Raw genomic sequence first — 14,392 nt, 5'->3', positions numbered from 1 at the left:
ATATAAACAATATTGCGCATGAACATTTGAGCTAGAAGGTTGGGACAAGGGATGAGCCTTTGCAGAAAGCACCGTTATATGAATTTAACACCCCTCCCATCCCAAAACATCCAGCCCTCTCTGCTTTAAAACCCTACAGTAAGAACTACACCCACACCCCATCTCCAGACTTCAAAGAACACTTGGCATTCCATTTGCCTGTCATTTTCACAGTCTTGGCAGCTTCAAAGGTTTCTCTCCAAACCAGAAAATCTGTTGTTTCATCCATAATGCTGAAGACCACAAAAGATTGGGCAAGAACAAGGAGTAGGAATAACTCAACAAACAGCTGGTGAGAAGAAGAAACTACTTCGCTGGGTCAAATTTTCTGCTAATCAGTTTGAGTGTTGTGTTATTTCTTCTTTTGTTTCTTCCCTGTTCCATGTTCTAGAATTTATACTTTTAGCACAGAGATATTCTGACTTATAAAAGAGGAAAAGCCTCTTTTGTAGCCTGGGAAAGTAGACAGATAATAATCAGAACACTTTCACAAATGGACAATCTCTGTATCTCGATTGCAGCAGAGAAAGAGAAACCCACATTAATTATTGAAATACATGATGCACCTGAGCCATAAGAGCTGCAGAACAGGCCGCTGATGTTACCAGTAGTATATTATTGCTTCTCTCAATCTTCCTACCTCCGTCCTCCGGTGTTCATAGAGCTTCTCCAGAAACAAATACTATTTTCTTCTCCAAAAAGCTGCTGCAGATATCTGAGCTTGCCTAGTTTCCACTGAAAAAAAAAGACAGTTTTGCTTTCCTTCAAAGATCATCTTTAATGAGCTAATAGTCTTTGCTGGGTTTGGGGATTATTGTTAAGGAGAAGACGCAGAATGCTTCCAGGGAGCAAGTAGGAAACTTTTCGTTATATGTTTGCTTAAAAGACAACTGCCCAGGATGTTCATGAACATATTGGGAAAGAAAAGATTTAGGAGAACATATTTCCTTCCACCTTTAGTTTTTTCCCTTACTACCTTTTCACAAATTATAAGAAAAGGGGGGAAAAGAACAGCAGATGTGTTGTTTCAGCAGATGTTTAGGTGCTTTCCAGTTCACTAGCAGCATGGAAGAGTCAAGAGTCCTGGAAGTGCCATAGGTCTAAAGCACACACTAATGTCAGTAGCAACCTTCTTGTTGAGAGCGAAGGTGATACTTCCTTTAGAGTAGAGAAGCCCGCGTAGTACTTAGACATAGACATATCCCATCTGGACCAGCCAACTGCCTTTAATATTTGGTGGTGAAGGACTGGAACTCCAGAACGGTGATCTGCCTCTCATTTGAGAACACGGCCTGATCAATGCGAGACATGGGGCTTCCGACGCTGCGTAGCCAGTTCTTCCTGGGCGGGGGAGAAGGAGAAGCAAACATTAACGGCGCAGTTCCTTCTTCTCCTGTTTTACCTTGCACATAGCCAGAATAGGAATATGTCTATTCATAGACCCAAAAAGCCATCAGGTGCAATGTGCACATTTGTTGGAAGGCAAGGCCCATATTTATTAGACGTTTTATTACAGATTCACCATGAATCATTGAAAGGAAGTAAGCATACTGCCAAAAGTTACCAGCAGAACAAATGGCTCCAATTAAGTTGAAGACATAAATAATGTTGCAGAAGGAAAAAAGTGGGGAGATGATTTAAATATGCTTTCATTTGTGAAGATTTAAATAACTCTAATGGGATAAATTCCTACACAATTGGAAAAACAAGAGATCTCATAGCCTTTTACAGATTGTTTTAACATTGGCCCCCAAATGTAAGTTCAAATGTGTACATTACCTCATCTTTAGGGAGAATTAAGGGATTACGCTTATCTATATTAAAAACGTTTTTCTGATATTTTTGGATGATTTTGGAACACACAGTGGTAGAACAGATGCCTAACATTTACAGGTAGTTCTCAATTTATAACCACAATTGGGACTGGAATTCCATCAGTAAATGATGCAGGTAAGAGAGTTGTGCCCAGTTTTATGGCCTTTTTTGCTGAAGTCATTAAGTGAATCCAGCTTCCCCCATTAACTTTGCTTGTCAGATGACAGCTGGGAAAGTTGCAAATGGGGATTGCATGACCCCAGGAGACCTTCATAAATACATGACAGCATCAGTTGTCAAATGCACAACCTTTGATCATGTGACTGCAGGGACACTGCGATGCTTAGAAGTAGAAAGACTACTCCAGGGGACTGCCTATACTTATCATTTTATAACCTGAACCAAAAAAAAGAACGTAAGTGTTAGAATAAAACTCAAATTCAAACCTATATTGTGAGCCACCCAGATTTTTTAAGATGGGCGCTCACACAAGTCTTTTAAATTAATTAAATAAATAAATTGGAGCCATGAAATCAACTGAATGTCATTGAGTAACTTGCTCCTTTGTTACCTGATTACTTTGTCTCTGTAATCTCATTTTAAGAACAAAAGAAAACATATGCTACATTTAGCACTAAATGTAATCATTGAAATAGGAAAAAAAAACAGGCTTATTCAATTTAAAATAACTTCTCCAAGAGTTCTGAATTTGTTTGTGGCAGCAAAACCAATATCTTGTAACATTTTACAGACTAAGCAAATACTGTCATGGACTAATAAACTAATTGTCTTATAAAGTAGATGTATTCCACACAAAAAACTTCAGCCCTCTGACTAAGATCAAGTGTGATATCTTATCATAAAACCCTTTCATCACTGTAACATTGCTAGTTTTTAGATTGTTTTCTGGGCTGACAGTTGCTTTTTCGCTTTATTCATACAACATGCCAGACCAGGATAAAATTGAATTGCATAATTTAATATTGTAGGAACCCAGCTATTGGCTTGCATGAATGAGGTCATCACACTAAGCTAGAATGTGATTTATTTGTTGGGTGTGCATAGCAATTATGCTTTTAACATTTTAAGATTTTATGCATAACATGCAAACCCCACCTTTCTTTGCATGCTGGGTTCTGTACATTAAAGGGGCAAAACACAATCTAAATGTGTTTTAATTTACATTTAATTAAAATCAAATTAAATACAGTCACCATGACCGCTCCCCATGTATTTTACAATAATTTACATTTGCAATTTGGCAGCAACAGAGGGAAAGGCAAGCACAGTGATCAGCTGGAAGGCCATGCCCAATACCTGGGTGTATGTGAGCTGCAACCATCAAAAGTGAAATGGATATAACTCTTTGATTTTTAAACAAAAAAATATAAAAGCACCCTATTGATATCAGCAGTCCACGCCTGTGATCTAAAGAAAAGTTCTAAAGATTATGTTATATAAAGAACCTATGAATGAGTTTTCCCACGTAACATAAGAAAACAACTTTCTGCACACTGCCCACACACAATACATTTGCCCAGCTGGTATTCCATTTCAAAAATTGAAATGCTGCCTATTTATTCCCACCCAATACTTAATTGCAAAAGAACATTGAGAGTCACATGGGTGGTTTTACACCTTTGCTTTTTTATCCTGCACTGACTTGGGAGGAGAAAAGGGTAGGGGGGAAGAAGAATGTGCATTGAGGAATAGCGTTGCTATGGATTATCTCCTTCCTATTTATCCCTGGTTCCTCAAAGCCAGGGATGGAGTAGTGTGGTTGCTATGGAAATGGCCCCAATTTCCCCCTCCCCCCTGAGACATGAAGGTAGACAATATGTAGAGGCAGGTTGCTATGGCAACTGTCCCAGATATTTTTTCCCCGTTCATGCTCTCTCTTTCTTCAAGGTGATAGAAGATCTGGTTGCTATAGTAATTGCCTCTGGCTGTCATCTTTCTAAAGGTGACAAAGCACTGTTGCAGAAGTTGTTACACCAACACAACACAAAGCCTGCGGGTCACCCTAAGCTCAGACCCTGCTTTCGCTCACTTGCTCTTGCTTTCCTTCCACACACCCCCACACAGAATCACCTCTACTGTGGCTCAAAAATTCATAAAGCAATTTTCTTCATCTCCTTCTGGACCAGTTCTCTAATTGCATGCTGACCCAAGTCCTAGATTTAAGGGTGTCAATTCCCTCTGGAGGCAGAGTCTGGAGAGGTACCCTACATACGCATTCTCAATGGAGGCTGGGTGGAAGGGAAAGAATCCTTATAAATTGCTGATAGGGAGTTATCTTCAGATCACAATTGTGATAATAGGTTCTCATTTCTACTACAGGTAGTCCTCGACTTATGACCACAATTGGGATCAGAATTTCTGTTGTTAAGGGGGGTTGTTAAGTGAGCAGCACCCGATTTTTCATCCTTTTCTGCCACAGTTATTAAGTGAAGCACTGCAGTTGTTAAATGAATTGTCAAGCACAGGAAATGCAGAGTCCCGCAGTTCGGATGAATATACAGGTTAATTTTATGCGAAAGGTCTCTATCAGAATCTGGACTACTAACGGTCAAAGCAGGTTGGCAATAGGTAAGTGTCAGTGGAATTCAAGGTAAGCCTGAAGGGACTCAAGACTGATGACGTATTTGACCCCTCTCTTGGGCTCAACATGGACATCTCCTACATGAATCATGCGGTCATTAAGTAAATCCAACTTCCCCCATTAATTTTGGGCGTCAGAAACTGGCTGAGAAAGTTGCAGAATATGCGGTCATTAAGTAAATCCAACTTCCCCCATTAATTTTGGGCATCAGAAACTGGCTGAGAAAGTTGCAGATGGCAAGCACAAGACCCCCAGGACACCGCAACTGTTGCAAATACATGCAAGTTGCCAAGCGCTCAAATTTTGATCAAGTGATCATAGGGATGTTGCAACAGTCATAAATCAGAGGACTAATCTTAAGTCAATTTTTCAGTGCCTTTGTAACTTTGAAAAATTGCTACGGTTGTAAGTTGAAGAATACCTGTGGTTTCTTTTCCTCCACAAGAGAACCAGAAGGCCATTCAGAAAGAGCAAGGGGCATGGTCCCCCTCACAGGTTTCAAGCCACATGTGACAATCCATAAGAAATACACCTCTTGTTAAAGAATATATACAAAAGTAATCATGACACACAAGTCTAAGATACAAAGTTGATTGATGCTGATGAACCTAATCAGAATGGGGCTTTTGAACTTTCTCTTTCAGGAGCAAGAACAAGAATGGTTGGAAATACCGTGTTTCCCCAAAAATAAGGCCCTGTCTTATATTTTTTTGAACCCTGACATAAGCGCTTGGCCTTATTGTCATGCGCTCAAAAGCCCAATTGGGCTTATTATCAGGGGATGACTTATTTTGGGGGAAACAGGGTAGTACACTAGCCTTATGCCTTAACTTGAAGATTTTAATTTTAAAATAACAATAGAACAAACTCTGATCAAGAGGGGAACATAAATAACTTTACATTGTACTCAGAACCCTGTGGATTACTGCAGAAGTAGTTGCTTAGAAGTTTGATTAACAGCAACAGTCTAGTACTAGCGTGGAAAGTCGACAATTAAGGCCTGTGATGGAACTTTTTTATCACCAAAGGTATTCTATCTTTGGCCAGCAAGTGCAGGAAAAAAAAAAAAAACAATTCCGACTTCAGTCCTGATGAGTTGTACAAGTAGTCCTCGACTTAAAACAGTTCATTTAGTAACCGTTAAAAGTTACAACGGCACTGAAAAAAGGGACTTATGACCTTTTTTCACATTTATAACCATCGCAGCATCCCCATGGTCACATGATTTACATTCAGATGCTTGGTAACTGGTTCATATTTATGACGGTTGCATGTGATCATCTTTTGTGACCTTCTGACAAGCAGAGTCAAAGAGGAAGCCAGATTCACTACACAACACAGCGTTATTAATTGTGATTCACATAACAAATGTGGCAAGAAAAGTCGTAAAATGGGGCAAAATTCATTTAACAAATTTCTCACTTAGCAACATATACAGTATTTTGGACTCAGTTGTGGTCATTAAGTCGAAGACTACCTATACTGAATTTTGAAAAACATTCAAATTCCAAAATTGGTCTTCAGCCCTGGCAATTTCAGGAGTCATGTGAAGTCCTTTTCCCCCATTTCCAAACGATCCCTTCTGAGACAATTAAGCAGCCCCATCACCATTTTATTGATTTATTGATTTGATTTATGTGCCACCCCTCTCACTGTTGAAGTGACTCTGGGCAGCTTACCAAATAATAAACAGGATAAATATCAAAACAAATTAGTAAGAATTAAAAACAGACTAAAAACCAATGATAAACAATACAAGGGTGCAGTCTTCTCTTTTATCCCTTCAACCACCTCCAGTATGGCCATAACCATCAGAGCCACATTTTAAGGACCTTCCGGAAGGCCAAGAGGGTGGGGTATCACCATACACCTGTGTTTTTTTAGGGTCAGGCAGTAATCACCCCACTTGTTTCAGCAAACCATTCCAAACTGAAGGAGCCAGGTTTCCTTACTTACATAATCTCCACTTTCTCCTTTGGGCCCTGCACCTGTCCAGTCACAGTCCCACTGGCTGTATTCTTCACCCAGCCAACCAGTCCTAGTTTCCTCCCTTGCTCTTCGGTGTACTAACAGGAGGAGAAAACAAACAGAGATCATCATCAGGAAATTTCCCAAGATATTCTGAAGTTATGTACAGGTGGTCCCAGGGGTGAAATCCAGCAGGTTCTGACAGGTTCTGGAGAACCGGTAGTGGAAATTTTGAGTAGTTCGGAGAACTGGCAAATATCACCTCTGGCTGGCCCCAGAGTGGGTGGGAATGGAGATTTTGCAATATCCTTCCCCCAGGAGTGGGGAGGGAATGGGGATTTTGCAGTATCCTTCCCCTGCCACGCCCACCAAGCCACACCCACCTAACCACGCCCACAGAACCAGTAGTAAAAAAAATTTGGATTTCACCACTGGGTGGTCCTCAACTTACAACAGTTCGTTTAGTGACTGTTCAAAGTTACAACAGCAGTGAAAAAGTGACTTACGATCGACTCATATTTATGACAGTTGCAGTATCCCAGGGTCATGTGATCACTTTTTGTGACCTTCTGACAAAGGTCAACAGGGAAGCTGGGTTCACTTAACATATGTGTTACTAATTTAACAACTGCATTGGCAACAGAAAGTTTGGGCTCAATTGTGGTCATAAGTCAAGGACTACCTATATGCATTGCTTGGTATTTCTCCATTTGATGACTGCAGGTAAGTATGGAAACTGCCTTTATTGAGAAATGCTGGTTTTCAAGGTTATATCAAAGCTCCATCAGTTATGTCTGATCAGAGATGACTATTTCAGACAGGCAATGCTTTCGGGTGTTAAGGGAATGAAAGAACTGGAGAAAGGCAGCTTAGCAACAATAGCCCAATTTTCATCCCAGAGCTTTGCTATATTTTCCCAAGGATTGCCTACATTTTCTGAGATACAGAATTCAAATTGGCTTGCTTGGATTTGAGCAGGAAACCTGTACTTGAGGCTTTCGAGACCATGACAAAACCAGCTGCAATAACAATTTCTTTAAATTTAAATTTTCCAGCAGATATTTTAAAGATGCAGATAAGCACCCAACTGATGCCAAGACGTATGTAAATGTCTCTGACTTTCGCTGAGATTATTCAGTGTTATCTGCATATGGGCTTGCTGTTTATATGTTCAGCCTGTCTTGTTCCTTTCATCCTGATCTTGCTTCCAAATCCCCAACCTCTGTTGATAGCTGATATGAGCAGCTTCTCTGCTGTTGCTCCCATGATTCCAACCCTGCTCTAATATCCAGGAGTGTAGGCTCAAGGATTATACTTGAACAACAATGGTTTTCTTTATATGGTGCATGGTATGGTATTTGCAACTCTTAGAAAACGCAGTACTGTAGTTAAAACAGAAACACACCTTCCCTCATTTTGCCATGATATACATCTATATCTATACATCTAAAACTCTCTTCTTTGTCTGTCTGTAACCTTTAACTGGGCAAAACAGTATATCATAGGAGCCCAATTTTTGAACCAAGGTACCTCAAATGGGCTAACTTACAGAATGCATCCAAAATCTGGCACCCATAATACCCATGAAGTACAAATTTGGCAAATTTTATAAAACATTTTATGACATAAGAGTACCATAAAGCATTTTATGACATAATACAAAAAGTCATAAAGCATGTCTTGTGATCAACTCGTCATGTTTGACTCTACTATACAGTTCAACATGGACTATTTTTAGGGCAGATATCTCTCTCAATATCTCCCTGAATTTTTAAGTCCAGTACATTAGAAGCTCTGCTATTTTTGAAGGCAATATCTCTGAAGTGATGACCCAATGGGTCATGAGTTATCTAGTAATATATTAGAAAAGATACAACTTACCTTTCTAAAGAAGACACCTAGAAAAGAGAAGAGATACAGTAGATATCATTATAGCTACACATTAGTAAACAAATATCTACTGTACTCCTAAAGCAAGTGTCATAAGTGAACTGTTGGGCTCTTCCAGTAAGGATTATAAACTGGAGTGTCCCACAACAGAAAATTAAAGCACCAATAAAACCATTCACAAGATAGCCCAATGGTTGGTAATTAAAATATTTAAAGCAAAGATTCCAATCTTTCTGTTTTGCTGGGCTTTCTGAATATCTCCCTAAATTTTTAAGAACTTTTAATATTCTTAAAAATAAGTCCATCATTTAAGATGCTCCATTTTTTAATAGAAATCTTTTCCAATCTATTGCTGCCCAGATGGCCCGCCACAACCCTTCACGAGTATGGGATCAGTGGAGGTTATCGCACATCTTGAGGATACCAAGATGCAGACTGTCTTAAGACATCACCATCTTAAGATAACATAGGCACAACTGATCCAACTGAATTACAGCTTTCTTTGAATCATTTCTTGAAACCATGACTGTGCTTATGTGAATAAACCTTTCTTTTTTTTTACTGCATCAAAGGTTCGTGTATGGCAGAAGAAAGAAATTCTTGCTTTCCAATCTTGCAGGATCCAGCACTGTGGAGTTTACAAACTCATTTACAATCCTGGTTTGTTTAGATATAATAAACCCTAATCCAGATTAAACATTTTACTAAACCACCCCTACCTGATTTGTTTGCCTGCTCATAGGTAAAGAGGTAAAGCAGGCTGTGTGTTGGCTCTCTTTTAATATTGTGGATAAATAACCCAGAACTCAGCTCAACATAACTGTGGTCTTCAGCCCACCAAAAGATCTTGCTTTCTAATTTCTTTTCTACAAACAGCCCACAGAACTTTTTGTCTCCTGTGAAATTCCTTTACCTTTTCCCCTTCATTGCCATTATAGAAACTATATTCTTGATAAATTTTCTATTACAATTAGAACAATAAAAATTGAATAAATAAAATGTTGAATTTTTACAATAACAATTGAACATTCTGTAGCATTACCACGAGCCAACAAATAGCCAAGAATTGCAGATAAGAGCTTTTACTGGCCTATTATGTTACTTATTTGTTTATATTTTTATTAATTTATATTCTGCCTCAATCGTGAAGTGACTCTGGATATAGAACTGGGAAACAATCCCTTATCTGAACTTTAAAAGGCAAGTAGAAATCCCTCAAAAGCAAACATCACAGATTCTAATTCCTAAGAACAGCCCTCTCCCCCACCCCCCAAGAAAGAACCCACAATACAGCATAAATCTCAGAAGAGTTCTGCCCTCTTTTGATTCCTCATTTCTGGAGAATGGCAGCTGAAGCTATATGACTTCTTGAATGTCGCACATCATGTTATTTTTAAAATAGATATGTGGGGCTGCGTATGTTCAATTTAAAAGAGGGTTGAATCAAAGATGCTCAGCCTCCCTCCCTGAAATGGCCCAGATCTCAGTACTGCAGAGAAACAGCTTCTCATTCTCTGCACTATGATACGTAGATTCATCACTAAATTAAGTTAATGCTCCCAATTAACTTCTTTACACATTCCCCTTGTGTACCGGCTTAAATTAAGTTCCTTTTAGAGTCTTTGCAGATAGCTTTTCAAGCAATCCCAGGCTATCTTACTGCAATTAGAACTGAAGCAAGATTCTGCAGTTGGAGAAGCAGACTGCAGGCATCCTATTTCAAGGACTGTACTATTTGCAGAGCAATCCGCTGGAAAGCCAAGCAACCGTATCGGTATACAAAAATCCCGTAGCAAGAATAATACCAAAGGGAGGAAATAAAATCTAGACTCACCTTGGACTTCCCCATAAATCTCATAGTCGATTGCCCAGAGCTCGGAAGAAGCCATTGTCCGGTCCAAGTCACGGGGAGCTGACAGCAGCTTCCAAAGAGACTGAGAGGGGGTTATGTATGTGTGCTATCTGATCTGCTTTACACTGCAGTTTGACCAGACTGTGTTACTAAATTCAGCAGTAGGATGGAAAGCAATGTGTGGCCCACCTGGAACAAGGAAGAAATGTGTTTTTGTTATTCAGCCATAGTTAACTGTGTGCTAAATCATCTACTTTGTATGCAGAAAGACATTTCCAATATCTCCAAACAGAGCTGGGGAGCCTCCTGGCAGAAACCCTGGAGGATGATTATCAGTCTGTATCAATGCTAGTCTAGATGGATCAAGGCAAGGCAATTTCCTCTTTCTAAACCCATCCTCATAATAGCTGTATAGGAAAGAACTTTTGTAGGGAGAGAGCAAAAAGCTGATTCAGATTCATAACTGTAAGGAAACTTGCTCTCATCTTACATTTTAGCAACTGATTGCTAGATCTATGGGCTGGAAAAGGGCACCTCCATGTCTAATATTTTATACAAGATCTAGGAATGAGATTTTTAATTTCTTTTTTTTACTAATGCCAGCAAGGCTTTTTCTTCGACTCTTCCTCTCCATCTTCCTATTTTCTGTAAGCATAAGAATTTATAAGAGGGAGAATGATAAATAGTTGCAAGCATTCTTTTAGTTACATGGTATACAGCCCAGGGTACATTCAACAAAAACAAAATGTGCACGCATTTGTTAAAGAACTGTGCCAGTCTCAGCCCCCATGAACATGCGTGGGCCTCGCACTGAGAACTGCCAACTCAAAATGTCAGATTAAAGAGAGATTCAGGATCTGTTCCTGAGAGTTTGAAATAAGATGCATTTCCTCCTATTCCGTGTGTTGATGTTAGATCAATGGGTTGTCTCTTTTTCCCCTGTTCAGGCATTTTAGGTCATGTTTTAATAATTCTATTGCTCTGAAACTGCAGGTACATTTCTGATGAGCTTTATACCATGCAGGTCTGTTGACCTAAAATTTTAAGAAATCTTATGGCCAGAGGTCAATTATACCGGTATCAGTAATATCTTTAAATGGGTACATTAGAGTCACTATTTGAGATGAATAGTGATACAAATGCAATTAAATAAATAAATATGGCACAATTTTTAAATTCATCATAGCTTTTTTTGGATGGTAAGGAGAATTTTAAAAAAGTAAAAACAAATCACCATAAGGTTGGACTGGTAATGCAAAACAGCAGAACCTAACTGTTTGGAAGTGGGGATCACATGACCCCAGGATATGGCAACTGTTGTAAGCACCCAAATTGTTCATGAATCTGTGGGGATGCTGTGGCAGTCATAAGTGCGAGGACCTGTACTAAGTAAATTTTTTTCAGTGCTGTTGTAACTTAGAATGGTCGCTAAACATAAGATGAGGACAACCTATAGAACAGACAAGTTTCAAAAGGCCTATTTAGATGCATTTTAATTTCTAGTGAATTAAAATAAATATACCAGTAAATTATAAGGCTATTAGTGTGAAAAGTATTTTTTTCTTAAAGGAACTTATTAGTCTAGTTCATGTGTGTCAAAACTCGCAGCCATCTTGTGATGTTTCACGATGATTTTTCCTTTGCGTAGCTGGGGTGGTCATGGCCTGCATGTGATGCATCCGGCCTGCGGGCTGCCAATTTGACATCCCTGATCTATTTGCTAGTTTGGTAATGGAAGTAATTGTTCTGGTTTCCATTCTCACTTTTTGTATGCTTTACTAGTGTATTGGTTTCTTTCTTAAAGCATAATGCTAAATTAACAGCATCAGAATGAGCAAAATAAATCTTTGCATCATTTGGTCCTCACATGTATGACCATTGCAGCATCCCCATGGTCACATGATCAACATCCAGGCACCTGGCAACTGCCAGGTGTTTACCACAATTGCAGCATTCTGGAGTCATGTCATCCACCCTTTGTGACTTTCCCGGACAGCTTCTGAGAAGCAAAACCTATAGAGGAAGCTAGATTTTGCTTAACAAGCGTTGATTCACTTAATAACTGCAATGATTCACTTAGCAACCATGACATGAAAGGTTGTACATTTGAGCATGACTCACTTAAGAACCACCTTGCTTAGAAATGGAAATTCTGGTCCCAACTGTCGTTGTAAGTCGAGTCTACCTGTATTTATATAACATGAGAGTGAAAGAGAATGGCAGTTAAGAAATATGAAATATAAACAAATACACACACATGCAATCCCCAGTAGATAATGTTAACAACTACAGTGATTTGCTTAATTTGGGGTGCAATGGAAAGAGTTGCTTGCCCCCTATAAAGCCGTCCATGGCCCAGGGCCTGGTAATTTGAGGGTTATGGTCTGTGTCCTGTGGCATTTGCCCATCTTGTGCCATCAGAGTTGGCACATATCAGGACCTCTCAATCAAGCAATGCTACCTGACTGGAGGCAGGAATGGGCCTTCTCAGTCATGGCCTCTGTCCTCGGGTGCCCTTTCCTCCCCAAGATGGAAATGATCCCCCTTCTACACCCCTCTAAAGATCCCCAGGTTCTGATGGGGCTGTGGGCTTCCCCAAGGAGGGATTTTGCCCTGTGGTAAGATAGGCAGCCAATAATAACTGCACTGGTGTGCTGACAACCAGTGTCAAATTCTTTGTGTCTAATCACATTTGGCCAATAAAGCTATTCTATTCTATTCTATTCTATTCTATTCTATTCTTGTTCTGTTCTCTCTCTATTCTATTCTGTTGTTCTATTATTCATTTTACTCTATATTCTATTCTATATTTTACTCTATATTCTATTCTTCTATTCTATTCTACTCTATATTCCATTCTATATTTTACTCTATATTCTATATTCTATTCCTATATTCTATTCTATATTGTATTCTCTATTCCTTATTCTATTGCTTTTCTATTCTATTGTTCTAGTTTTCTATTATTTTTTTACTTTACATTCTATTCTTAATTCTACTCTATATTCCATTCTATATTTTACTCTTATATTTTATTCCTATATTGTATTCTATATTCCTTATTCTATTCTATTGTTCTTTTCTATTACTCTTTTTTTTACTCTATATTCTATTCTATACTTTATATTCTACTCTTCTCTCCTACTCTATATTCCATCCTATTCTATATTTTACTCTATATTCTATTCTATTCCTACATTGTTTATATTCTATTCTATTTTTTCTAATTCTAATTCTATTCATAAATGTTATGCCTCCTCCCTCAGAATACCTGCCTGGTGAGGTCTATGTCGAGGGTTTGTCTAAGCTAATTTTCCCTCAGCCTGAGCCTTTCCAGAAACGGGGCAGCTTCAGAGAAGCCCATAACAAATAATAATGATAATAAAAAGTAAGGAATACAGTGGGATGAAAAAGAGGGGCCTGGCTGTCACCATTCCCGGTAACTCCATTATTATTATTATGATGATTATTATTATTGCTGTTATTTTACCCTTGAGGAATGGCGTGGAAGAGGGGGGGGAAGGAAGGGGGAGAAAAAAATGGAGGAACTGGAAGACTCCGACTGAGGGAAACCATGCGAGATTTGGCGGGAAGACGGGAGCGCGCGCGCGCCCACCCCTAGGGGCAGGCGGGGCGCGCTAAGAGAGGACGGGAGGCGAAGGGGAGGGGGCGCGGGGGCGCGCGCCCGTACCCCGAGGCGGAGCTGGGCGGGAAAAAGGAACGCGAGCCATGAAGGGGAAGGCAGCCTCGGGCGTGCGGATGGTGCGCGCGCGCCTGTGAGGGTGGCGGGGGCGCGCGGGGGCGCGCACACCCAGATATTAGTGACACATATATATGCCTGTTTTTAGACACACTGACACACACATATACACACACAAAAACACACATATACCTATACCACATATGGATTTTTATATATAAAATTTTTATATATAAAAATTACACATAAGGTGCCCTCTGACTCACATATATGCACCCACCTACATGAACACGAGTGTGTGTGTGTGTAATTGTATATAACATATGTGTGTGTGTGTGTGCGTGTTATGTCTATGGTTATTTATTTTTCTTTTTGAGAGCAGGCCTCAGAATTTAGTTTTTTAATGTGTGCCACTGGGTTCACGGAAAAAACGTGACAAAGTTATCTTGTACACACACACACATACACACACACACACACACACATATATATGTAGGTCTTTGGTTATTCGGGTTTTCTTTACGCA

The 14,392-nt window shown here is 39.5% G+C and overlaps 2 protein-coding genes across 4 annotated transcripts in view; one reads left to right on the top strand and one right to left on the bottom strand.

Annotated features, from left to right (window-relative positions):
- Positions 1-791: 791 nt before the first annotated feature.
- LOC117669721 (acylphosphatase-2-like) lies at positions 792-13,758 on the bottom strand. Of its 2 annotated transcripts, none has more exons than XM_034424381.2 (6): positions 13,657-13,758; positions 12,288-12,351; positions 10,149-10,355; positions 8,306-8,322; positions 6,413-6,522; positions 792-1,380 (listed from the first exon to the last, which is right to left on the bottom strand). In XM_034424381.2, exons 3-6 carry the CDS (start codon positions 10,201-10,203, stop codon positions 1,266-1,268), a joined length of 297 nt encoding a protein of 98 aa, XP_034280272.1. In that variant the 5' UTR covers positions 10,204-10,355; positions 12,288-12,351; positions 13,657-13,758; the 3' UTR covers positions 792-1,265. The 2 variants fall into 2 exon arrangements, with proteins under 2 accessions (XP_034280272.1, XP_087737086.1); XM_087880960.1 differs by lacking the exon at positions 13,657-13,758 and adding an exon at positions 13,438-13,517.
- Positions 13,502-14,392, top strand: part of TOP6BL (TOP6B like initiator of meiotic double strand breaks) — a 36,328-nt gene continuing 35,437 nt past the window's right edge. For both annotated transcript variants that reach the window (XM_087880959.1, XM_087880958.1), the window contains exon 1: positions 13,502-13,605. The gene's annotated coding sequence lies outside the window, so the exon portion shown is untranslated. The remainder of the gene's footprint in view (positions 13,606-14,392) is intronic.

This window comes from Pantherophis guttatus, chromosome 18 (genome assembly GCF_059756535.1).
Source record: "Pantherophis guttatus breed Tessera chromosome 18, ASM5975653v1, whole genome shotgun sequence".
In the NCBI taxonomy this organism is placed as follows: Eukaryota; Metazoa; Chordata; class Lepidosauria; order Squamata; family Colubridae; genus Pantherophis; species Pantherophis guttatus.
Note: the sequence above shows the minus strand (reverse complement) of the source record. Positions and strands in the feature narration are given on the sequence as shown.